Source organism: Tupaia chinensis, unplaced genomic scaffold, assembly GCF_000334495.1.
Source record: "Tupaia chinensis unplaced genomic scaffold, TupChi_1.0 Scaffold000081_1, whole genome shotgun sequence".
Lineage (NCBI taxonomy): Eukaryota > Metazoa > Chordata > Mammalia > Scandentia > Tupaiidae > Tupaia > Tupaia belangeri.
Window position 1 is genome coordinate 1960462 of NW_006159542.1, and position 27667 is coordinate 1988128.

The 27667-nt window shown below is 37.7% G+C and overlaps 1 protein-coding gene across 6 annotated transcripts in view; it reads left to right on the forward strand.

Annotated features, from left to right (window-relative positions):
* MUSK (muscle associated receptor tyrosine kinase) overlaps positions 1-27667 on the forward strand; it is a 118813-nt gene that overhangs the window by 74807 nt on the left and 16339 nt on the right. For 2 of the 6 annotated variants that reach the window (XM_006142720.2, XM_006142721.2), the window contains 4 exons: positions 10033-10039; positions 18561-18824; positions 23492-23667; positions 24332-24355. In XM_006142720.2, the coding sequence (XP_006142782.1) occupies positions 10033-10039; positions 18561-18824; positions 23492-23667; positions 24332-24355 (471 nt within the window). The remainder of the gene's footprint in view (positions 1-10032; positions 10040-18560; positions 18825-23491; positions 23668-24331; positions 24356-27667) is intronic. The other 4 variants (XM_006142718.2, XM_006142719.2, XM_006142722.2 and 1 more) reach the window with 2 other exon arrangements.

The following is a 27667-nucleotide window of genomic DNA, read 5'->3' on the forward strand; positions in this document are numbered from 1 at the left end:
ATGCAGAAGCACAAAGTACAGCAGCAGGACAGGAGAGGGAGACTTGAAGAGATTCCTTGGGACAGAGAAACAGAAGATAATGAATAGGCTGATGTGTATTCAGAAAGCAGGGAGTCAGCTGGCAAGGACAGAGCATGCCAGAGACAGGAGGGGGGATGAAAGTGGAAAGAAAGGTGGAAATGTGAGTTCTAGTCTTGTTATGAGGAGCCTGAGTAGGTTTAACATGTTTTGTCATGGACACTAAGACACTTAATTCTGTTAGAGGAAACAAGTGAAGTGGTCAGATAGATCCTTTATCAAATTAATAGGTGTTGGGGTATTGAGAGGTGAGGAGGAATGGAAGTCAGTTAGGAGACCCTTCCAGAAGTCTAGATGAGTAAAGAAGATCTGAGCAACAGCAGCAGCAATTGGTAGAGAAGTGGAGAGATACATGGAACCTGCTGGGAAAGAAATAAGATGTACCAGCTCTTAAATATAGAGCAGTGAGGTAGATGAATGAGTTAAAATGTTTCTGAGATTTTGAGAAAAGTGTCTATAATAAATAATATATAAACAAAATGAAACATAAAAATATGAGAAGGTCCAGAAGATAATAAAATGCTCAAAATGTTTGATGTCTTTGAATTACCTGGGATTATTCTGGTCTCATGGTCTTGTATTTTTTATTTGATTGAGACTTAGTGTTAAATAAATACATATTTATATAAATTCTCTCTGTATTTATATAGCATGTATGCGTATAGAGAGAAAACATATTTACATATGAATACTTAAATTCAAGAAAATAAATGACTCTAATTCAGTTTAACCTACACCTCAGTGGGCGGAAGAATCTTAGTATTGCACAATGTTGGGGAAGAGTAAAGAAATGAGAATCATGATAAAAACATTAAAAAGGAAAAGACTGAAAGTTTAGAGTGGATACGATAAATCAGAAGCATCCATTAGTTAGAAAATCAATATTGTTGATTTGATATAACACTTATTATATTTTTAATTCATAGAAAGCTTCAAGACTCTCTTGTTCCATTCCTGATCAGTGTTGTGGTTGGGCCTCACCAATAAACAGGTCTGACATTGCACCACCTCCCACAGTGTCCACAGGCAGATCTAATGAGAGTATCTCATCAGTACAATTAAATAAGATCTCTGAGCCATTCTGGGACTCTTCCTCCCTGTGACCTGTTATGTCAATTAGAACTGATTGATGTTTTATGAAAGGACCCTTAAACTCAACGAGGAAACTGCTTCCCAACCCTGACATGAATCCTAACCCAATATTCACTGGAGAGAGACCACTCCAGTTCAAGGGAAAAAAAATTCTTTGGAGGCAGTATAATTCAAAATCATTTCAAAAAAATCATTGTCTTGTCTCCCAGCTCTCCCAAAACTTCGTGAGGCATCTGCATTCCCTTTTTCTGCCATTTAAAAAAAAATTGACAGAGAGCATGTATTCTCACCAGAGAGAGAGAGAGAGAGAGAGAGAGAAACTCCCCCAATGACACATGGTCAAGCCACTATCCCACCTCCTTTTTTTCCATTTCTCCATCCTGTCAGTATTTGGGGGTATAAATGCATATGTGCCCTTCATTTCCAGGGTCAGAATTCAAACCACAGTCAGCCATGTGGGATCCAGCTCCCAAAGCAGAGCACTTAGAGACTGCTATGGGACGGACTCTCCATTTCTGCTTTTGATCCTCTCTTCTTTGGCCCCCAGTGAGCCTGGCCAGAGATCCAGAGCATTCAGGTCAGACATGGTGCCTCCCATTGACATTCTGGCAATGCTTCTATAACCCCAAACTCTGTTGTCTCTCATTTCAGCCATCCTCCACCCCTAGTGTTCTGTAGTCAACAGCCCCCTCTGTCACATTCCTCCTGTTTAACTTTGAAGCTTTTACTCCTTCTGTTTATTTACTCATCTCAGCAGGAAAACTAGAAATGGACCAAGCTTGTCTAGTGCTCACAGTTCTGTCTAATGACATTTCTAGTATTTGAAAGACAACAAAAAAATAGAGATCAGCCTTCATTTTCCTCCAAACTCTTCCATGAGTCTGCCCAAATGCTTATGCCTTGTTTGAGAAATGTGATATACTTTCTTTCTGACTCATTTACATTTGCTGTTGGTCATCAAAAGGAGTCAGAAAAACCTTGGAAACTCTCCCGATGAACCAGGAAGTTGCATTTCCCCTTCAGTCACAACCCTGCAGGGCTCAAGTTGCGGTTTAAACTCAGTAGGATGCCGGGTATTTGGCAAAATTCCTCCTCTGTCATCAGAACCCTCAGCTCTGTGGCAGAGACCCGCAAGGCCGCCCATGATCCCAGTAATGAGCATTGTCCTGGGACAGCCAGAGACCATCAAAATAGACACTGGGATTCAGGAGAGGAATACGTGTTTGCTTTTCCCAATCTTTTTTTAAAAGAATTATTTCATTTCATGCATTTTTACTATTATTATTACTATTTAATTTGACCAAGAAAGACAGTAAGAGAGAGAAAGGGAAAGTGAGAAAGCAAGCTGCTAGGTTGGGGACTCAAACTGCAATCAGCCATGTAGGAGTCTAGCACTTTAACCACTGTACTACCTACTGGTCCCAGCATTCCCCATTCTTAATGGCACCAACAGGTCTATTATCAGACAGTGAAGTCCAAAGTTGTGTCTATGCTTACCCAGACTTAGGGCCTAGGGATGAGTCTGTGGTCATAGCCACCCTCAACAGAAAACCATTCCCCATCTACCAACACCCTCACCTTTTACAATGCCTCTTTGTTAAGCTGACCTTATGGCCTGGAGTTTGGATGACTACGTTTAAAACTTAAATGAATATATGTAGCATCATCAAAACTGGGCAGTGCGGAGAAATCTGGTGTGGCAGTCTTGAACTCTCCCACCTCCCCAAAGGAACATAGTTTTCTTTTCAATTTCAAAAGAGCTTATATTTCACACTATTAAAGAAAGAAAAACGAAAACAGAACCTCAAACTCTTTCATAATCATATAGCTAATTGAATCTTTGTTTCATGCTTTATGGCATGTCTGATAGTTACACACCTGTTTCCCCCATATTGAAGACAATTTTTGAAACACTCCAAAGTCTGAGCCATGATTTGCTTTCCCATTCAGTGCTTCCACCACTATTGGTAAAGAGTGTTCTATCAACAAAACAGACACCCTCCCCTGGCATTACAGGGTGGCTTTATCTGACTTTAACTGATTAAAGGCATTTTGTTTTTGTTTTTAATAAAAAGGAAAAGAGTAAATGAGTAGCAGCCAGTAGCCACACTAAATTGCTACCAGCTGTTCTGCAGAGGCCTAAAAGGTAAGCGTCCCTTTACAGGCAGGCAGCTTTTTCGTATTAGAGTAGTTACGTATATCAAAAGAGGGTCAAAGTTTACTGACTTTTCCAGGTAATTTTAAAGACCCTAAACATCTCAGTGACAGCTGGAAAGGTTTTGGATTTTTAAATATCTACTTTTGAGATAAAAGCACTTTAACTGCAAAGTTCTTGGGTCCTTTCCCATTCCTTAACCACTCCCCTTTCCCAACAGGAAAGAAGGTGTAAGTGGAGAGACTTTCTATCTCAGCTTATTATCTCCTAAGCACCATGGCTGGATTCTCTTTGGCACTGGTTCATCTTTATACTATTGAATCTTCCTTGCATATCTTAAAAGAGGGCTGCTCTGTATATGTAACCTAAGCCCCATTGTGTTTCAATAGGTGTCCTGGCAGAGCTATTATTAGAGTCTGCCCTACTTCTCCAAATTAGATGCCATTTTTTTTTTTCTGGTAGAATTTCCTGATGTCTCCTATCCTCCCTTAATCTGTTCTATTGACATAATGACAGAAGTGTCGTGAGGTTTGGGGCATGTAGATTGTCCTTTCCAATGACACAGAGCCCTGTTCATCCTGTTTCCTGTCTTTCAGTCATTTGATTGGTTAAGGTATCCCTTACAGATCTCTCTCTCATTTAGATTAATCTAAATTTTAATTCTAGTTTATACTTTGTAAATAGCGTTGGCAATATCTCTTAGACGATCAAAATGGCAGGCTTATAGCCCAATTTATCTCAATAAGAGAGAGACCAGCAATTTCATAGCCCAGTATGCCTGTCACAACAAAAGAGAGGGAACCTACTAGATTTTAAAATTTTTTTCCAAAATGGAAATAGGTGTCACATCTATGATGTTGATTTAGCTGTTGCCCAGTGACTTTTCTGGCAGTTGAAGTCCTGCAAGTCAACTCTTAGACATATGATGTTTACTCCACGGTCTGTTGGTTCTTACTTCTTTTTTTTTTTTATTTATTAAGTTTTTTTTTTTTTTGAGAGATTTTTACTATAGAGCACGTGCGCTCGCCAGACAGAGAGAGACAGAGAGACAGAAAGCGAGAAGTCACCCCCCCGGGGGATGGCCACGCTGCAATCCCTTCTCCTCCATTCTCCTCTCGGGATCTTGGGCACGCACGCACACGCGCCCAGTGTGAGTTTTAAGTCACCAGGTCCAGTACATGAACTGCAGTCAACTACATGGGAGTCCAGTGACATAGCCATTACACTAACTGCTGGTTCCTGTTGGTTCTTATTTCTGAACATATTCATAAAATTATCACAAAGGAATCCTGTTTTTCTCCCTGCTCGAAGAATGTGGACTTGTCTCAAAGCAAAACATCCCATCTGGGAGTGACAACATTTTGCAGCTCACTAATGGCTAAAACTCTGATGTGTAGCAAGTAATTTTTTTTCTTTTAAAGTCCATTGTAGATTGCAGAACAGCTTTGATCACCACTAAATAGGAACCAGAGAGGTAGCAAAGATCTAAGATGACATGTGTAACCAGTGTATAAGCAATTTAAACTTCAAAAGTACACAGGAAAAAATCGTTATTTTTCTCCAACCATTGGGGACTGAGGGATTATGTTTCCTGGAATCTCCTAGTCTCATTGGCAAGAAAAGCCTGTGCAAGCTTTTAAGTAAATTCCATAATTTCCAGGTAATGTTTAGAGATTAAACATCACAATCTGATCTAGTTTAAAACTAGATATCTAATTTAAAGCTCATTGGCTTCACTCTCCTCACTGTCCAACAGTCTTTCATTCAAGGAACTTGGAGAGAGAGTAGAGGAAATATGGTCCACTGTTATTGTACCTCCTTCCCCTCCTTCCCTGTAAAGAGAAGATTTACAGGGCAGGAGGCAAATGTCTTCTTAGTAGTGTTTTCTCTGTTGATTGTTGTTACTTCTCTGACAAAAAAAAATAATAATTACAAAGTATATTTCCAAGGCCACTGTGATGTGATTTATATATACATATATATATATATATATAAAATCAAAAAGTATGTGGAAAGTGCATATTATGAGAAAAAACATGCATGGATTTCAATATTTTTTTTGCACTAAAACAAACTCATACATCAGTTCCATTTCCCCATGAACTTTTTGAAGTCCCCTCATGTGTGGGAGGATATATGTATACATATATGTAAATTCATATTGAGTTTATTTAATCCCCTCAACCCAATGACATAGGTAGTTTATTATCTCTACAGAAGGAAACTGAAGTTCAGAGAGTTGCCTAAGCTCATATAACTAATAAATTAATGGCTGGGCCAGTGTTGAAACCCAGCAGGTATAGCAACAGGATTTTCATTTCTGGCTGGATAACTAATGCCTGTGTTGCAGGCAACTGAACATTCACCCTTTCCTAGGACACACGTGTTCTTTGGTGCATCTTCAGAGGCTCCACATTGTATGGTGCCCTGATAGGGGAGATTCCATACCAGTTCAGCCTTTCATAACCCCCAGCATTTACCTCAATCCCTAATGGCATATCCTAATTTCTTATTATTGGAGTTCTTTGTCTAGTGGCCAATCCTCTTGACAACTTACAACCTTCCATAGTGTCCACTTGATTTATTAGGTTGTCAGAAAAGTCATGGAGGGAACCAGCAGTTAGCGTAATGGCTATGTCGCTGGACTCCCACGTAGTCGACCGCGGTTCGTGTCCCGGACCCGGTGGCTTAAAACTCACGCCGGGCGCGTGTGCGTGCGTGCCCAAGATCCCGAGAGGAGAATGGAGGAGAAGGGATTGCGGCGTGACCATTCCCCCTGGGGGGGGATTTCTCGCTTTCTGTCTCTATGTCTCTCTCTGTCTGTCTGGCGAGCGCATGCGCCCTACAGTGAAAATCTCTCCAAAAAAAAAAAAAAAAGAAAAGTCATGGAGTATTTTTTCTGTTTTTCTATGCAAAAATATGTCATGACTTTTCCAACATCCCAATATATGTCCCTGCTATCTAAGTGGTGGGGAGGTCCAGCACTGGAACACTTTTATATTTTGATATTTTCTAAAAATATACATTCTGATATTTTTATAAAGTGATACTGAGACAAACAAAGATTTTCCTTAACTTTGCATCCTAGTCTTTAATTCTCAGACCATTGAAAGGAGCTTTATTAGATACTGTATATTTATATACACTTATGTCATTCAAGGATGAGGAGACCTAGGGAGACAGTTCATTTCCTTTTATCCTATTTTTCCCGAGATGTCCTCCCATCTTTATTTGAAGGCTGAAAAGCAAAGCTATTTGCCTTATTAGAAGACTTACTTTATCAGAACAAAGAATGGGAAGATTGTGCCACCTGGATGTTACAAGAAAAAAATGTCCAGTGTGTGAGTGTGTGTGAGAGAGAATATATGTACTTACATTTTTTCTATAATAATTTACTTTAGTTATTGAGAGGATGCCAACTACTGGTTGAAATAAATAAATATTTCAACTACTGGTTGAAATAAATAAGTGAATCTATTCTCTGAGCAGTTAGGATGAAAATACCAGCATTTTGATGGGATGAATACATGTATTTATAGTAGACTAAATCACCTAAAAATCAATTCATCAAAAATCAATATGCCTAAATTTACTTCACTTAATTTCAGTTACTCTGGTGACTATTTCTGACTTTGTACTGTTAATACTTACTTTATTACATATTGTGAATAAAATTGTTATATATAGTGATTTTTTCAATTTTACTTAGATTTGAACACTTGCAGTGTTTTTAACTAATTTGCCAAAACTTGACTATTTACTTATAGTTTTGTGTTTCTGCAAAAAAAAATTAGTACAATAATCTGTAGTCCATTAAAAAAAATCAGTCTTTTATTGTTCTTGCCTCCAAGATGCTTTTCTTTTTTTTTTTCTTTATTATTTAAGGTTTCTACTATAGGGTGTGTGAGCACACCAGAGAGAGACAATGAAAGGGAAAGTGAGGAATCACCCTCCAGGAAGAATGGCCATGTTGCTATCCCTTCTCCTCCATTCTCCCCCTGGAATTTGGGCACAAACACACACACATACATGCACAACATGATTTTCAAGCAGCCAGGTCTGGAATTTAAACCATAATCAGTCGCATGGGAGTTCAGTACCCTAACCACCACACCAATGCTTACCTTTTCTACAAGGGCCTACAAGCTCTGTATGTATGTGTGCATGTACATATGTAAGCATTAGTCAAAGTAGTGCACTCTCAGAGCCCATTTCTGTTCAATGAGGTAGGTATTAGTAAATATTTAGTGTTATAATAAAGTAAGAAAAATAAATGCTTTTGATCACTCTTTCATGTTATTTATCGAAATATCTAATTAATGCAGTTTTAGAGACCAGCAGATGGCATAATGGTTATGTCACTGGACTTCCACGTAGTTGATCATGGTTTGAGTTCTGGACCCAGTGACTTAAAACTCATGGCAGGCTCATGTGAGTGCATGCCCAAAATCCCAAGAGGAGAATAGAGGAAAAGAGACTGGCATGGCCATCCTCCCTGGAGGGTGATTTCTCACTTTCTGTCTCTCTGGTGAGTGCACATGCTCTACAGCAAAAACCTCTCTTTTAAAAAAAATGATTAATATAGTTATATGATGTATCATATCTATGATTTATAGTAAGAAACATACATTTTTAAAAAGGTTTCAAGAAACACTATTGGAATGTTAAGAAATTAATACAATATATTACTGTATATAACTTTCTTGCAATACTCTAATACCTGTTCATTCCTTATAGAAGTAAAGAGATTGATTTCTAAGCCACATTATGTCTATCAAATAAAAATTCCATAAAGACTCAAAAAAAAAATCATACACTCAAGGTTACAAAAACCTTGTGGTCACTAGCCCCAGCAAATTTAAAAGGCATTAAAAATAAAACTTGGGGACCAGCAGATGGCATAATAGTTACGTCACTGGACTCTTACTTAGTTGACTACCATTCAAGTCCTGGACTTGGTGGCTTAAAACTCACACCCAGCACATGTGCATGCACGCCCAAAAATCCCGAGAGGAGAATGGAGAAGGGACTGCAGCTTGGCCATCCCCCCAGGAGAGCAATTTCTTACTCTCTGTTTCTCTGTCTCTCTGGCAAGTGCACACACCCTATTGCAAAAATTGCCCCCCCCCCAAAAAAAACAAATAAAAAATTAAGTAAAATTCATAGTAATTTAAGGTTAATTTCTCAGAGGAATTCATTTTAGAATCCTCAAAATTACCAAAAGAATGATCCCTGAATGGATGGATCTAAAACCTTCAAAAGGAATTACATCTTAATATTAAAGAAAATTCTAATACAGCAAATTGTTTTTAGAAAATATGTGTATTTATTTTTACAATGACACTTGGAAAGACAGAACAAAAGTAAATTATAAAATGTCTGGTAAAGAGTACAAAGTTTTAAATTATCTGGGCAAAATGAAGATGTAATAATTCAGTAATGTTGGTCACATTACACCTTTCCAAGGGTGCTCATGCCTTAGGAGAGCGCATGAGTTGGGCTCTTTCTGTTGAGAATCACACAATTCACTAGAGAAGAGGTGCTGGCTCCTAGAGCCCAAGCTTTTATCTTTGTGGGCACAACCAAATGACATCATTTGCAAGTGCTCACTACAAAATGAAAATGTGAAATCCCCTGTTCAAATACAAAGAATCTATCTATGTATCTATCTATCTATCTATCTATCTATCTATCTATCTATCTATTTATTTATTTAGAGAGATTTTTGCTATAGGGTATATGCACTCCTCAGAGAGACAGAAAGCAAGAAATCACTCCCAGGAGGGATGGCCATGCCACAATCCCTTCTCCTTCATTCTTTTCTTGGGACTTTGGGCATGCACATGCACATGTGTTTTAAGCCTCTGTGTCCAGGATTTGAACCGTGATCAACTACATGGGAGTCCAGAGACATAACCATTATGCTATCTACTAGTCCCCAAACACAAAGGATGTTAATACCGTGACATCAGAACATTAAACTAAGCACAGGGACCATCTTCATGGCACAGCAATAATGTGCTGCTCAAGAGGAGATGGATTCCCCATGCCAACTGAGGTTCAAGTCTCCAGATAGTGGGCCTGAAACATGCTGGCTATACACATGAGTGCCCAAGATTGGAAGAGCTACAGATGTGTCGGAAGGGGATTATGGCAGGTCCAGACCCTGTGGAAGGTGCTTATCTCTCTCTCTCTCTTTCTCTGACATGCATACACATGTGCTCTACCATAAATAAAACAAAGTAAGCACTGGTTGCTTCCAGGTGCAGACCCTGTGTGAATGCTTTTATCACACATCCATGAAGGCAGCCAGGCCTGTGGGAATAACAGTTTTCCAACTTCTCTTCCATCTCTCCCTCCTGTGTCTTCTCTCTTAACCTCCACATCTTGGTTTCCTAATACAAAGTCACTTGGTAGCTAATGAAGGGAAATTGTTATCTGAGATACTGAGGTGTCTGATGAGGTCCATCTTTGACTCAGTTTGAAAAGACTAATTCTGGGGACAGAATTTTCTTAATCTCCTTCTCCAAATCTGCCTGTTAATGTAGTGTCTTGCCTTCTAGCAGAAGCAGAGAACTCCAGAAACTTAGAGATAGTGGTATCTATCAAAACTCTCTCCTCTAAACCAAGATATTAAAGTGTACTAACTTTCTTTTCTTTTCCCTTTTAATTTGACTTCCTGTGGGAACGCCCTCTCCTGTTAACAGAATGGAGGTAAGAAATGATTACTATACCAATGTTTCCTTCTCTTTTTAAAATTGACATGCATTTTTTGAATTTCTACTATGTTCTGAGATCTGTAATGTTTCAGTAACTTTCTAACTTTTAATCCTTTTAATACTCTTACAAGATGATGATGATAATGATCAAAATAAAAACAGAGAACATCTATTGAATACTTACTATTTATTTGGCACCGTATTCAGAGTTTTATATATGTTACTTAAACTTATCCTCAAACATGTCTATGAAATAGGTACCAGTATTATTTTCATTTTATATAAAAGATATTAAGAGTTTTTTGAAATGGAGAATTTAAGTGGTACATATAGCTCGTAGACAGTGGAGTTGAAAATGGAACCCAGAACTGATTCCTAAACTCTCCCTTACAGCTTTATCCTGTAGCTAAGAAAGTATTACCTTGTAGTATGACATTCTACAACTTAAAAATTTTAATATTTTAAACTTAAAATCTTTAGTGTTTTATTTACAGTTATTTATTAAGATTGACTTGCATAAAAAGTCTATGAAGTGTGTGACTATTTTTATCTATTATTATAAAGAACACATTAAGTTTCAGAATGATTAATCAGTAATACAATTGCAGCTAATTAGGACAGTACATTTATGAACCCAATTTTTCTCATTTTAACATTTTAGTGACTTAAGGAGCAAAAACTTTTTTTTAAGACTTTTTGTGATAGGGCATGTGTGCTTGCCAGGGAGAGAGACAGAGGCAGAGAGAAGAAAGTGAGAAATCACCCCCCCGCCCCTCACCTCCAGGTGGGATAACTATACCACAATTCCTTCTCCTCTTTTCTCCTCTCAGGATTTTGGGCACGCACATACATGCACCCAGCATGATTTTCAAGCCACTGAGTCTAGGATGGAACTGCGGTTGACCATGGAGAAGTCCAATACCTTAACCACCATACTACCTGCTGGTCCTGCAAAAAATATTATCCTCATTATTTTTATGTGAGGAACCAGATGCACCGAGAGTTGCTTGGATTATAGAGCTAGCAAACTACAAATCCTCAATCTGAGTTCAGATGAAGAGACTTAAGAACTAAGATCCATAACTACTGCACTATACTGCATTACCCAGGGGGCTCAGTAACTGAGCAGAATCCAAAACCCCAGTCTTTAATTAGAATTTCATGGAACAAAGTAATTATTTGCATAACAAAATTCGGTCTGTCAATCTTGTCCCAATTATATAGCGCTGATTCACTTGTTTGCCTGATGAATAGTTATTGACTTACTATGTGGCTATCACAGTTCTAAAAGTTGGGAGTACTGACCCTGAAAGACTTTATGATGAGATCTAATATCTACTGAAGGGATATGAAATGTAACATGGTGAAAGTGAAATGAGAATGTGGGCACCACGGAAGAGATACCCTCTTTCATTCACATGCTGTTTTGCATACCCATTTTCTCTGCTTTTTTTCTTTTTTTTTGGAGAGGTTTTTGCTATAGGGTACGTGCGCTCGCCAGACAGACAGAGAGAGACATAGAGACAGAAAGCGAGAAATCACCCCCCAGAAGAGATGGTCACGCCACAATCCCTTCTCCTCCATTCTCCTCTTGGGATCTTTGGCACGCACACACATGCGCCTGGCATGAGTTCTAAGCGACCGGGTCCGGGACGCGAACCGCAGTCGACTACATGGGAGTCCAACGACATAGCCATTACGCTAACTGCTGGTTCCCTTCTCTGCATTTTTTTAACCTCTCTTTCTATTCCTGGCACTATATTGAAATGTAGAGAAACAAAACAAATTTTACATATTCCTGACCCCAAAAGAATTTATATTTTATGAGAGAATGCCCTCAGGTATAAAGATTATTTAAAAGACAACATAATAATAGAAGGATATATAAATTCTAGGGGCTCAAAGGACAGGCATAGGTGACCCACATACAAGTAAATTCAGAAAGTTAAAAGTTTTTACTAGTAAAATAAATGCTAAATAAAGAATTTTATACCATTTTTCACTTGTAATTATGTAAGTACCTTGAAACCACTGGTAGAAAGAAAATTGTTACAATGTTTTTGAAAAATAATTGCACTAGCCTCATGGCCTGGTGGTTGAAAGAATCAGATTCAACCTGACACTGCACAGTTTGAACCTCAGCCTTGAAGATGACACAGGGTACACAGGGTATAGACATGCCCACAATCCTGGCAAGGAATGGTAGCATGGCTATGCCTCATTGAGGTGGTTTTTCTCTGTCTCTCTAACTCCCTCTGAGGAGGACACACACCCTGCTGCTACTACTACTAATAATTAATGGGCCAGGCAAATGTTCAAAATGCTAAGTAAAATGCAAAATATGGGACCAGCAGATGGTGTAGTGGTTATGTCACTAGACTCTCACATAGTCAGTTTGAGTCTTGGGACCCGGAGACTTAAAACTCATGCCAGGTATGTGTGCATGTATGCCCAAGATCCTGAGAAGAGAATGGAGAAAGGGACTGTGGCGTGGCCACCCCCCATGGGGGTGAGTTCTCGCTTTTTGTCTCCCTGGTTCTCTTTGTCTCCCCAGCGAGTGCACACACCCTATAGCAAAAGTCTCTCTCTTTAAAAAAAAAAAAATACAGAATACAAAAACATAGTTAAAGTATAATTCTGATTATATTTTATGTATATACTTATAATAAAGGATGTGTATACAAACACAAAAAATATAATATGTAAAGTGTGTGTGTGTGTATATATATATATATATATATATTTATATATAAACACATATGGATATTAATTTGAAGATTTTTTAAAAATTGGATTTTCTTTACACCGCACTTTATTTTATATAATAGATAATTAATTTTAGTCAGAAGAAACACAAGTTTTCCAGAAGAGATCACATTCTTGTTCAGGACATTGGGTTTGGGTTTGGCATTTCAGATAAAGGACATCTGATCTGCATCTTAGAGAGGGGTTGGCAAACAGTTTCTATAAAGGGCCAAATATATTATTGGGTTGCCAGAGAAGTCATGATACCTGGCATAGAAAAACAGAAAAAAATACATCATGACTTTTCCAACAACCCAATAAATACGATTGCTTTTTAGGCCATCCAACCCTTGTTGCCACTGTGCTACTCTGCTGCAGGAGCACAAAGGCAGCTACACACAATGCACAAGTAGGTGAACACAACTCTGTTCCAGTAAAGCGACTCTGAATACCAGAGTTCAAATTCTGAATCTTGGGACAAGCAGTTAGCGTAATGCTATGTCACTGAACTCCCATGTAGTCGACCGCAGTTCAAGTCCTGGACCCGGTGACTTAAAACTCAGGCCAGGCATGTGTGCGTGCATGCCCAAGATCCTGAGAAGAAAATGGAGGAAAAGGGATTGTAGCATGGCCATCCCCCCTGGGGGGTGATTTCTCGCTTTTTGTCTCTCTGTCTCTCTCTGTCTGTCTGGCAAGCACATACGCCCTATGACAAAAACCTCTATGTATGTATAGACACTATTCTTTGCTCACAGGCTATGTATTAAAGAAGGCAGTGCAATACAAAATTTCAGCTAGATAGTGGGAAATCTATTGTATAGTATGGTGACCATGAGAGTACAGTATATTCTTGAAAATTACTGTGTGAGTAGATTTTAAGTGTTTTCACACACACACACACACACACACAGATCAGTACGCTAGGTAATGCATATATTAGCTCAAGGTAGCCATTCTACAATGTATGCTACACGCCATGTTGTGCACCATAAATATATACATGTTTCTTTCAAATTTGCTAAAATACTTATTTATTTGTGCTGCTGTTTATTTTGTATATATAATTACAACTTAAACATAGAAATATTGATCTTCTCAATAATAGAAGTAATTTGGGGCTAGCCTGTGATGTAGTAATTAAGACAGCTAGATTCCACATGGCTGTCTGCAAGGATTGAATCCCAGACTCAGCAGTTTGAGAAACATCAGGCATGTGTGCATGCATGCCCAAAATCCTCAAAGAAAGGAGAAATGGAGGAGAAGGGATTACGACATGACCATTCCTCATGGAGAGGACTTTCTTACTTTTCCTCTCTCTTAACTCTGTTTCTTTCCATGAGCACATGTGCCCTCTGGCAAACTATAAGAAGAAAAGATTTAAGAAATGCCATGTGAATATATGTTTCACTCTGAAAAACAGAGGAAGTCATAATATATATTATATGAAAATTGAAAGTGGTTGAGTATCTGTGATAATGATTTGTCATATGTGACCATATTCTAATGCTTTAACATAGCATCAAAAATTCTTAGTTCATTTTTAATCTAGGTATTGCTTTAAGAATTTTTATTGACAATTTGTCTGGTGGGTTCTTTCGCTGATCCCTATCTTAGAGAATGAATCATATGTAGACACTCTGCATGAATGAAACTTTTCCCAGTGTGCTCTGGAGGTTGGAAGTGGTGGAGAACCTTGGTCGTGACCTTGGTTGAAAAAGTTCAAGGGGAGGATAAGGCAGTTACTACAGAAGGGAAGAAGATTTGTATATACCGGAGGACAGTTATCACTATCAACTGTGCCTCTGCTAGGGAAGGAGAAACAAAAAGTATGTAGTTTTAGGTAGAGTAATGAGAGTATCATAACTCCGATACGCCTTGGTGAATCATCTGGGTATGATGTTGGACAAAGAATTATGTGTTCAAAAGGAACAGCCATCTCTAGCATGGAAACTCCAAGATAACATTTTAAAATGCACCACTAAGTGTTATTCTACAGGGGGACAACAGATGGCGTAGTGGTTAGAGTGCTGAATCCCACATGGCTGACTTCACAGTTCAAGTGCTGAACCTGGAAGCTTGAAAAATATGTTAAGCACATGTGCATGTGTGCCCCAAATCCTGCAAGAATAGAGAAGGGATTATGGTGTGGCCATCCCTGGTGGAGTGAGGGGTGATTTCTCACTTTCCTTCTCTCTCTGCTCTTTTTGTCTCTATCAGAGAAAGTGTACACACCTTATAGCAACCGCCCCCCCCAAAAAAATTACTTATACATGTTAAGTAGAGAGAAATAGGAGTAAAAAGATGTACTGAGAATCCTTTCACTATTCCATTTGACTACAACACAAGTGGGAGTTTGAGATCAAATATGCATTGTTTCCTCTGAAAAAGGTACTTTATAGAAGGGGGGAGGGGGGTCAGCTAGGCTTAGTTTGTCAGGTGACAGGAAAGCAAATGTTTCACATACAATTTTAACTAGCATTTTCAGGAGATAGTCTGGCAGGTCATTCCAGAATAACCCACAGTCTGCAAACAGATTCCTGTGACCTCTGTCCCACTGTTTGAGCAACAGGACCAGCTGCTTTCAGTGTGACTCCATCAGCGTCCTAAGAACTACATGCAGAGTAATACAACTTCAGCTACATGGGGAGGGACCAGTTCTATCACAAAAGACAACAGAAGATACCATTGGAAGATCTTGGCATTAAAAAAAAAAAGAAAGAAAGAAAGAAAATCTTGGCATTCATTTTGTTCCCTAGTTCTTAATGTGAGCTCCTTCATAAAAATTTTTAAGTGATATATTTAAGAAATTGAGGGGCAAAATTTGGCACTGTGTATTGATTCAAAAATTTGATCACTGCTTAGAATTTGAAAATTTATAAGCCTCTGCAGAAGAAAAGGGAAAAAAGAAAAGCGAATGGTCAAAACACTGGAACTGTGAGTAAGCAATAGACAGGTAGACAGTAGATACATGAAAGATTTAAAGATTTAAAGACAGATGATAGATAGAAGATAATAGTTATATATCTATATTCCTGTATAAATTAATGCAAGCATAAATATGCTGCCAAACCAAGAAATGGTCCCAGGAACATCACAGGGGTGTAGAAAATTCATAATAACCATAAACTTTGTATTTGTATGTTTTTTTTCCAGGCTAGTGATCTTCAAGCTGTTAGAATAAACAAAATTAAAACCAAGATCTAATTTTTATTCAAAACCTTTTCTTTTTTTCATTTTTTCCTTTTGCATTATGTATGATGCTCAAAAACACATAAATAGTCAATACTCTGAAGCTATACTGAGGTTGTTCCAAAGATCTATTAGAGTTTTTATTAAAAGAAGCAGCAGAAATCCAGAGAAGGGGATGATCATTAATAATCTCTGAGGCTACTTTCATTCATTTTCCTTTTTTTTTTTTCATTTTTGTAGTTCTTAAATTTTTTAAAAAATGTGTTTTGCTTCTGTAATTAAAGGGAAAATTATGAACATATTTTATTTTAAAAAATACTCATGAGAAAATGAAAAACAGCATCAATCCATAGTTAACACATGATCGTGGAAACTGGATGAATAATTCTCAGTACAGAGAGACTGTGGGAAATTTAACTTTCATATGATGCATTTTTTTCTGTTAAATGAAAAGGGTCATACTTGTTCTTTTTCATCCTCCTTTTTAAATAAGATACTGCATTAATATGTAAGACCACTGAGTAAACCAGTTTGAGCTATTTATGGTTGGTAGTGAGTATTCAGTTTTTAAAGCACAGTATCCTTGCTTCTCCCTAATTTTCTTAGTGTCATCACAGACTGGGCTCTCTAAGAGGATAGGCCATAAACTATTTCTTTGGGTAATTTTTTTCACCTTTTCCTTGTACGACTTTTAACGTGAGTGTTATGTTTTCCTAGTCAAGGCCTTTATTTTTAAAACTCCCAATGAATGAAGTGATACAGTCAAAATCATATCGGCTAGTTAGCAAAGGCTAATAGTAATTAAAAGATGAACCTAGATTGTAAAACATTATTTTTCAGTATAGTTGGAAGCTCATTGTCTTACCTGAATATATTATATCTTATTCTAATAGATTTGCTTTAGTGACTTAGCCAGTGATGGTGTGTAATGTATCAGTTTTTAAAATTCAAATGAGGTCTCAACAATTTAAAAATTTCCCAGTAATTTTCTTTAAATCCCTTCTATAAATAAAATGAAATACTAAATTCCAACATTTGTACAACTCTAAATGAGACTATAACTTGAGAATTTTCTGTCATTATTAACAATATAAAGGCATCGGAATATACTGAGACCATCACAGTGCTTACACATAAGTGTCAATAAATATTTGTCCCATGAATATGAGTTATTACTATATTCTCAGCATTGCATTAAGAGACAAGTGGATGTGAAAAGAGCTCCAGCAGCAGTTTCCATTTTCCCATTTGCCTTCAGTTGTTATAGCAGATAAGCTATCCTATTTATTTATTTTTTGGGGGGGAGATGTTTTTGTTATAAGAGCACGTGCGCTCACCAGAAAGACAAAGAAAAACGGAAAGACAGAAAGAGAGAAATCATTCCCCAGGGGGGATGGCCATGCTGCAATCCCTTCTCCTCCATTCTCCTCTCGGGATTTTGGGCACACATATACACACCCCTGGCATGAGTGTAAGACACCAGGTCCGGGACTAGAACTGCGGTTGACTATATGGGAGTCCAGTGACATAGCCATTACACCAACTGCTGGTCCCACTTTTAATCTTATTTTTATACTAGCACTATAGAATTGACATGTAACACACAATTACCTGAGCTCAGAATCATAATACTCTACAGAGTAGTGCACAGGGCACTGCATGGTCGGTTGACTCTCCCAAAGACATGCAGTAAGAAAACAGTAAAGCTGAAGAGACTACTTAGCTGCTCTGAGAGTCACACCTTCCTCTCTGTACATGCCTTGCTTTTCTTTAACTGAGAGAATCTGAGTATGAAAGGTGGTGCAAAGATACCTGTGTTCTACAAAATTCATGTACTTCACTATCATAACACATAAATAAACTATATTCCTAAAGTTGCAAGCAGGACCAGCCGTTGGTGTGGTGGTTACGGCAGCTGTATCCCACATGGCTGACTGCATGTTTCAAGTTCTGGACTTAGCAGGTGTATGTGTGTACCTTCCAAAATCCTAAAAGGAGGGAGAAGTGGAGAAGAAGGGATTGAGCATAACCTTTCCCCATGTGGGATGCTTTCTCCCTTTTCTCCTCTTCTCCTCTGTCTCTCTCTATGGTCAGTGCATGTGTCCTCTGGCAAATAAATAAAAAAATAAATACAGGTGAAAGCATTTGGGATTAGAGCAATTATTATCATGCTCAGTCATGTGTTAACCATCATGATGAATATGTTCTCCAGAGGCATGTCTTTGTTTATATCATTTTATTTGCAAGAAGCCTGTGAGGTAGCTTAACTCAGAGTAGTCAAATCTATTTATAATGAAAATTAAATATATATATATATATATATAAATATTTAGTCCTTGATAGTTTCTAAAGCTTTCTACGTCTATTATCGCATTTGGTCTTCATAATAGCTCTGGAGTGGCTATAGATGATATAATTGCAGCTGGAAATGAAGACAATGTTCAGATGGAGCATTCCCAGCAATTTGTTAGTACAATTTCCCCCTATTTCTGTGATGCAGATGTGAAAACTGGAAAGAAAAAAGCAGACTGAATGCCAAGAATTAGCATGTGATTGGGAACCTTGTCCATTGCTTCTTTCAGTAAACCGCAGAAAGATAACAAAGGCTACTGCACCCAGTACAGAGGGGAGGTGTGTGATGCAGTCCTGGCAAAAGATGCTCTTGTTTTTTTCAACACCTCCTACGCGGACCCAGAGGAGGCCCAAGAGTTACTGGTCCACACTGCCTGGAATGAACTGAAAACAGTGAGCCCACTCTGCCGGCCGGCTGCTGAGGCTTTGCTGTGTAACCACATCTTCCAAGAGTGCAGCCCTGGAGTAGTACCTACTCCTACCCCTATTTGCAGGTAAAATTCCAGAAATAAGTAAATGGGAAAATTCCATCTTTCTGTCTGTAAACAGAGTTTCAAAAGAGGAAATTGTCATATATCATACTAAAGGCACAGCTGGCTTTCATCCAAAACAGGAGGTAAGGAATGAGACAAAATTCCTAGCATGTAAATCACTGAGGATACTTTATAATATAAGGGCTTTGAGCTTCTGGAAAATGTCATACAAGTATAATATTCTCACTCTTGTTATTCTCGTATTATTCTATTAGTCATGTACTATGTCTTTTCTTTTTATCAAACAAAAAGAGACATGCTAAACTAACAGGGACCTCACTAGGAAGCCAAGATAGAGAAAATAGAGTACACTTCAAGTGTTTTGGCTTTTTTTTTTTGTCAATAAATATGAGATTATGGATGAGCATTTCAAAACAAATGTTTTTAATTTACTTTTTGCCATAGGGTATGTGCACTCACCAGAGAGAGAGGCGGGGAAAGTAAAAAAATCCCCAGGGGAATGACTGCACTGCGATCCCTTCTCCTCCAGTCTCCTCTCAGGATTTTGGGCACTTGGAGTGATTTTCAAGCTACCAGGCTCAGTACTGAAACCACACAGCTGGTCATGTGGGACCTTAACCTCCATGTCACCTGGTGGCCCTCAAAATGTTATTTCAAAGTAACTATATTCCACCCGATAGTCTAAATATTGACACTTGTGCCTCATTTGGGTGGAAGAAGTAAGTTATAAATAAATATTTTATGTAGTCTTCATACTATTTAAACATGGAAATTCATAAATCCATGTTCCTCCTTTGCCTTTATTTTCTACTTAGGTAGAAAAGGCAGAAATCAATCTGACTTTGGAGTCAAATAGAACACATTTTAACTACCGTGTTTAATGCTTTTCAGATGTACGTGACCTTGGCTAAACTTAAGTTTCCTCATCTGCAAAATAGACTTGTCAGAATGAATTGTACCCATGGGATATGTTAGAACCAGACAGATGTAATTTTTCCTTCATTTTCCTTTGAAGAAAATACATAAAACTACCAACACAGTACATTTCAACCTTACTTTATAAAACCAGGACCAATATTAACATTGAAATAATTTTAGGGAACTCTAACATAAAGAGAATACCATAAAGCCAAGGCCATTGAGATAGACCTTTCTCCAAGTTACTGTAAAGTCTGAGACGCAGAGTAATATAATTTGCTTCTTCACCTAAGAAGGTTGTATTGTGATCAGGCGTGATATCTAAGTCTCTAGGGATTTTAGTGTTGCTGGGATAAAAAGCAGAAAAAGGAGGAGGAAATATTTATGCTATTACCAAAAAGTAAATGGGAAAAAGAGTGGGTGAGAGGAGGTAAAAACCTGTCTTGCTGGAAGTTAGGAAACACTGACTCCATTTCAGCTGTCCTTGCAGTTGTTTGAGTCTCCATTTAGTGTCTCTGCTGACTACCGTTTCTTTAACTGAGGTTTCTGTTTCTTGGGCTTCTTTATAGGATTCTCCAAACTTGTGTGTTTGAGGTACTGTTCAATAGTGAAAATCCTTTGAGGGACCAGCAAATGGCATAATGGTTATGTCGTTGGACTCCCATGTACTCAACCGTGGTTTGAGTCCCAGACCTGGCAGCTTAAAATTCACACCAAGCGCCTGTGTTTGTATGCCCAAAATCCTGAGAGGAGAAAGAAGGAGAAGGGATTGTGCATGACCATCCCCGTCTGGGGAGTGATTTCTCACTTTCTGTCTCTGTCTCTCTCTGTCTCTCTGGCAAGCGCATGCGGCCTACAACAAAAATCTCTCTCAAAAAAAAGAGAAAATAATGAAAATACTTGAATAGAAAGTAGCACAAGAATACTAAATAGAACATGGAATCAGCAAACGAAGTTGATAAGAGATTCTATCAGCCTGTACTTCAAATTAATGTAATTTGTGGTGACCACTGAACAGTTATCACACAAATACAGTGATACTCAGGCAAATCAGCTTAACACTATGGACAGATGATTGTGAGGAATAATAAATTACAAATATGTTTCTTTCTTTTTTTCTGGTTTTTTTTTTTTTTTTTTTGAGAGGTTTTTCGCTATAGGGCATGTGCGCTCGCCAGACAGAGAGAGACATAGAGACAGAAAGCAAGAAATCACCCCCCAGGGAGGATGGTCACACTGCAATCCCTTCTCCTCCATTCTCCTCTCGGGATCTTGGGCACGCACGCACACGTGCCCAGTGTGAGTTTTAAGCCACCGGGTCCGGGATGCGAACCACAGTCGATTATGTGGGAGTCCAGCGACATAGCCATTACGCTAACTGCTGGTTCCTAAATATGTTTCTTTTTTGTGATAGTTGTGATTTGCTGATTACAAAATCTACATAAATTACAAGATGAGAATCTGAAGTGTGCCCATTAACTTTTAAGTTTTTTAAAAATATGTTTTCTATTTATAGCCTTTACTCATTTTTCAACTAGATTATTCATTCATTTCTAGTAAAATTACAAGATTATGATCATGAAAGATTTACTTACTATATATTTTGAGCTGTTTCAGAAGCACATTTACACAAGCTATAGGATATGCATACATTTTATTTCCTTAGAGCACTGGTTAAGGTAGGCTGGAATATTCTGTTTTCAGAAAAAAAAATACTGTTCTATTTTGAGATCTGTGAGCTTCCTCCAAGTTTCAGTTTTTAATGATACGATATTTTAACACAAATCATTTAAAAATTGTCTCTTGCGGCCCAGAGTAGGAACATAGTCTAAAACAATGGTTTCCTATAACTCTTATTGAATAGTCTTATAATGTTGGTTTCACCTCTTTGGGTCTTTATTTCTTCCAGTTACTATGCTGTTCGTAGTAACCAACTTTTCAGTCTTTTTATTTCCTTCCGATTTTTTTTTTTTCTTTTGAAAAACTCTGCTATGGAAGGCATGCTTTAAGTATGAAAATTAAAGCAAAATAAGCTAAAAGAATTCTCTAATGTGTTCTTTCACTTTCAACTACAAAATAATCTCCCAGGTACTTGCTTCCCCCACATAAAGTAGACTACAGAATTCTTTTCCTATGTCCTATGTTGATTTTTGCACAGTTTAACCATGTTGACTACAAAAAGATGTGCTTGCACAACCCAAGGATGGAACCCAGGCATAAGAAAAGCCAAACTAGGTAAAACTCTTTAGGTTCTTCAGCTTCTCAGAAGTCTGGAAAGCCCATTAAACCCTTCCTCTGCAAACATACCGAAAGTTCAAAAACCCATTGTACCCACAACCTCCAATGTATCCCATCACCTTCATGTGCACAGCCCTATCACTCTGAACATGCTCCATTTGCTCATATTGGTGAGCTAGGAATGCAGGAGTATGGGCACAAGTATTTAAAAAAATACCCTTGTTGGGCCAGCTGGTAGCATGGTGATTAAGGGAGCTGGATGCCACATGGCCAACAGCACAGTTTGAGTCCCAGACCTGGTGGCTTGAAAAAAAGCATGCCTGTTGTGTGCATGCCCAAAATCTCAAAAGGAGAAATGGAGAAGGGATTGCAGCATGACCGTGCCCCATGAGGGGTGCGTTCTCACTTAATTTCACTCTCTCTTTCTCTGTCTCTAATGAACACACACATCCTCTAGAAAAATTTAAGTAAACAAAGATACTATTGTGGTAGATATATGTATTTATATATGTGTGTGTGTGTGTGTGTGTGTGTGTGTTCATACCCACAAATGTCTCCTCTCTAAATCTAAGATAGTGAATGAAAGAGATCTGTTATTATCTTCAATTTCTTTAATTATCTTAATTTCATTATCTTTCATTTCATTTCATTATCAATCCCCAATATCTTATTTTGGAATGAACTAATTCTCTTATGCAGTCTTTCGTATTCTCTAACAGGTTTGAACAAATATTAGGTCATTGGGAAAGTCACGATGCATTTTTCTATGTTTTTGTATGCAAAAATGTGTCATGACTTTCCCAAAGACCCAATATTAGTCCACAAAATTCCTACTTGTCTAACTAGCCTCTCCGTAGTCCCTTGACTCATGACACCGCATAGAGATGAGCATTAATGCTTACTAGTCAATAGGCATTACTCTGCCTTTCTCTGGTGGAAGCAGACACGAAATTGGTCAAGACTCTGCTTCTCCAGAGGAAGGACTAGATAAGGACGCATGTGCCCTCCTGTAAATTGCCAAGGAGATGATGCTGTTCTTTTTTGAAGCACTGCATGTACAGAGGCACAGGCTGTTTCTCATCCTTACCCAAGATTATAGAAAAATCTCTCAGGCTGGACATTGATAATGATCTATGACTTTTAGTATATGTGTGTTTTAAAAATTCCATATACCTTCATTCTGTATCTCTGTGTTGATTTTAATACAAAGTTGAGAGAAGATCTATCAAGGATTCCTAATCTAATACCTTTTAAATGTGAGAGTTCCTTTTCCCAGTAACATTAATTATGTTTAAAGAAACAATGCAAGGTAACATTTCATTTTCCAGGATAGCATACTGTATTTCATGAAATGCCATGTTATTTATAGTAAAAGGATTCTTTCAAAATGCCTTTGTAAGAACGACACACCATGATGATGGTTTAAAAAATACAGAACGTAGGGTTCTGCCATAAATTTGGCTTTAATATGCCATGATTCATCAAGTTTTGTTCTCCATTTAATATTTTAGAGAGTACTGCTTAGCAGTAAAGGAACTCTTCTGTGCAAAAGAATGGCTGGCAATGGAAGAAAAGACACACAGAGGATTCTACAGATCTGGGATGCATCTGTTCCCCCTGCCAGAATGCAGCAAGCTTCCCAGCATGCATTGGGACCCCATGGCCTGTACCAGACTGCCATATTTAGGTAACAAAGAGTTCTGCCAAGATGTTGGAGGTTAACAAAAATTTCATATTTTGAAGAAACTAAAGTGTGACTTTAACCCTCCTAATATTTCTAGGCATTTCTCTCTATATATCTTTTTTTATATATAACTTATGCCTCTTTTAGATACCTAATAGCAGAATCCTAATGCTATCCAAATTGCACAGGTTAGCATGAGGATTAATTTCATTTGTTCTAAAATAAAGGGCACTTTTAATTGCTGCTTGAGATGTCACCTTATTTCACAGGGGATCTTATGAGAGCTTGTAATATTTGCTGGAATGGCTAAGAAACATCGCATATTTTGTCAGAGGAGTGAAATAAAGAAATAAAGTCTTTCTGAGCTAATGAAGCCAATTTTTAAGCATGCAAAAGTAAGCCACATGTTTGAAAATGCTGAGCTGACGAAACAAAACTAAATTGCTGCATGTTGCTTTAATGAGCTTCGTTTGTGAGGAATTGTGTTGTTACCCTAAAACTGGTTTAATCTCAAAGATGCAATTTTTTCCCATTCAAATGCGAAGAATGTTTTCCAGTTTTATATTAAAAGGCTGAAAGAGAACTTGCATTTCTTAGCACTCTCTCACAGACTATATGAGATATCTGGATGCTCACTTATAAAAAATTTTTATCCTTTCCCCCTCAGATTATAAAAAAGAAAACTTAACAAGTAAGTAATTTTGTTTGTGCCCTTGAAGCCTTATATGTACGTAATTGGATTCATGCATGTGTATTTATTTACACTCATACTTAATAATGTTCAGAACAGAAGGTAGGGCCCCTCTCAAAGGCTTTTCACCACACTCATTCATGGTAGAACACAAGAAAGACCCAAGAGGTCTCAGTCCTAATTATACCATGCAGAGCCCCCTATTTAGTGAATGATACATATGGTATCTCCCACCTCAAAGTGGTTATCCTATTTTATCCCTTATATGTTTATAAAATAAGTCAAATCAAAGATGGTCACTTTTTGATTTCGCATTCATGATTTTATATTATCTGTAGGTGAAATATTCATTTCATTGAGCCAAGTCATGACTTTTATTTATGACAACAGATACTTTGTTTGGAACATAGGTCACTTTTTGTTTGGTTTTGGTTTTTAAGTTTTTGCCATAGGGCACATGCACTCACTAGAGAGAGAAAGTGAAATGGTCTCCTCAGGGAGGGTGGCCATGCCACAATCCCTTTTTCTTTATTCTCTTCCCAGGATTTTGGGCATTCATGCACATGTGCCTAGAGGGTTTTTCAAGCAGCTGAGTCCAGGTCTCAAACCATAGTCAACCAGGTAGGAATCCAGTGTCTTCACCACCATAACATCTGCTGGCCTCAGAAGATAGGTAACTTTTTAAGACAGTGAATTTCCAGTTAAAAATTTATAGGATCTATTAAATGGCTTTTAATGGTCATCATACAAGCTCTAGGACATGGACCAGCAGGAGGCATGGTGGTTAAGGGTGCTGGACTCCCACATGGCTGACCATGTGAATTCCAGGCCTGGAGGCTTGCTTTCTCATTTTCCCTCTCTCTCTCTTTCTGTGTGTATGTGTGTGTGTATGTGTGTCTTTCTCTGGAAATAATAATAATAATAATAAATAAAGTTAAATAAAATAATTCTTAAAAAAAAAAAATCTCTAAGAAAGAATTCAAGAAGGTTGCTTGAAAATAGATGTCCAAGAAATTTACTTTATCAATGGTGCTTTAACCTACTTTATCAGATGGTACTCATAACCTTTGTATGATGACCAGACTACAAAAATCCTCATTTAGTAGGAAATTAGGAAAGTTTCTACATGTAATGTACTTCCTCTGGTTTGTATGTTCCAAGTAGAAAAGATACTTGGAACATACATGGTTTGTATGTTTTCTACTTAGAACATACAAAATACATTCCAAGGAGAAAGATGTGCCAGAGATCACATCTTTATCACTTTTACCTCCTGTGACACGTACTCCATGCCGAATTTGTTCTGTATGTGGTTAAGTGACAGAACTTGATTTTACCAGTTTGCTTAATTCCTTGCCTTAAGGAATAAGGCTTAAAGTATTAAAAGAAAGAATGCTACTGGTCCCAAAGGAATCACAGAGTTGTTAAACAAGAAGAGACAAGGAAATACCTAAAAAATATGTTATTCTGAGAGGCTGTCAAGCTGGCATTTCTAAAATGAAGGATGCATAAAAAAAAGTCTCAAATCTTGGTCATCTAGGCAGCTGAAGTTTACATTGATTGGACTTTTCATTGATAATCGTGGTCTTGTTATCCTTCAACAGTTTTCTCATTCATCCATCAAGTACGCACTGAATGTTTACTTTATGGAAGGTCCTGACTTTAATCCACAATTAGATAGGAAACAAACACATACAAAAATCTGCGTTTCTGCCTTGGTTACAAAGAAATTTTGAGCAGCACAAACCAGCTACAGTAACTAACTCCCCAGTCTTTAAAAACAACAGTTTTAGGAAGTCTTTGATACAGGTAAGAAGATGAGCTCCTAATGTCAAGTTGGTCATTTCACCTGAACAGGTAATAGGGAATATTTGAAAGTATACTCCTGGGATTGAATGAAATTGGTACTTAAGGAAGTAGCTTTAGCTCTTCAAGTACTTAAAGAGTTGCCAGAGATCACATCCTACTAGGCAGTGCATTCCATATTCTACAGGAGTGTGTAAAACCCTCAAATATTTCTTGAAGAGGTTCTTGATTTTTGAGTAAACTCTAATGGATTCCTCACTTTCAGGAATGACAGAAGAAATTCTGAAAAGTATTTATCCTTGCATCATTTTCCTTTTATTGGAGCCCAGGGAGTAGAATTTTAGTAGCTTTTATTATTATTTTTTATAACTTCTCTTGCTGAAGTGGCATATCTTTTTGACATGGCATATCTTCGTATAACTACATCACTGTCTACAAAACAGGCACTGCACCCTCTCCTTTTCTGTGTGACTTCACGTGCTTCACTACAGAAACTCTCAGCAGTGATTCTGTCTTCTGTTCCAAAGCTTCTATGAAACAAAGTATAATCTTGCTTGATTGCTGGAATAATAACTTGCTATTCTCTCTAATTCTGTTTTCTCTTCCACCTTTACTTTCTGCATACATACATATATGGAAAATGAATAATACATCCCCAAGTCTAGGCAAACTGATTAACATGTTATGTCATTCTCTCTCTCTTTTTCTCTTTTCCTTATTCATGATAGAGCACATGTGTGCCCACATGAGAATAAAGAGTGAGAAATGAGCACTTTCTACAGGGTCTGGTTACTCCTCAATCCCCTTCCTCCCAATCTCCAGCCAGTAGGATCTTGGGCACTCACACACACAAGCCAGGCATGATTTTCAGGCCGACTAGGGCCAGGGATTTGACCATAGTTGCTATGTGGGATCTTGAGCAATGTTTTCCCTGCTCAAGAACTGGCCATGTAACTGGCCCAGATTATGTCTCCTAATACCCCCAACAACCCTATGAAATTATGTCCTCCATTTTACATGTAAATCAGCCTAAGAAAGAGAGATTAAACAACTTGCCCGAGTTTACCTAAATAGTAAAAGGTAGAGTCAGGATTTGAACCAAAATGTATCTTTTTCTGGCTCCGTCTTCAGAACCTACTTTCTTAATTGTTATACTTGATGTCTGTCAGTTATCATTATGCCTTTTTTCAGTTTCCAAGACTTCTTGTGTAATAAAGCATAACTAGTTGGCTTAAAAAATAATATATATGTGTATTTATATGCTTGTATATATATTTAAATATATAAATATATAAACATATTTAAATATATATATATACATACACACACATACACACACACATACATACTCACATGCATAATTTGGTTATTTAACCTATTCATTCTTGAATATATTCCACTACCTGATTACATTCTACTGCAATCAATTATTTTTAGGTTTATTTATCTCTTTCATGAGAGAAAGAGAGAGAGGGATACAGAGATATCATCACCCCCAACAAGGTC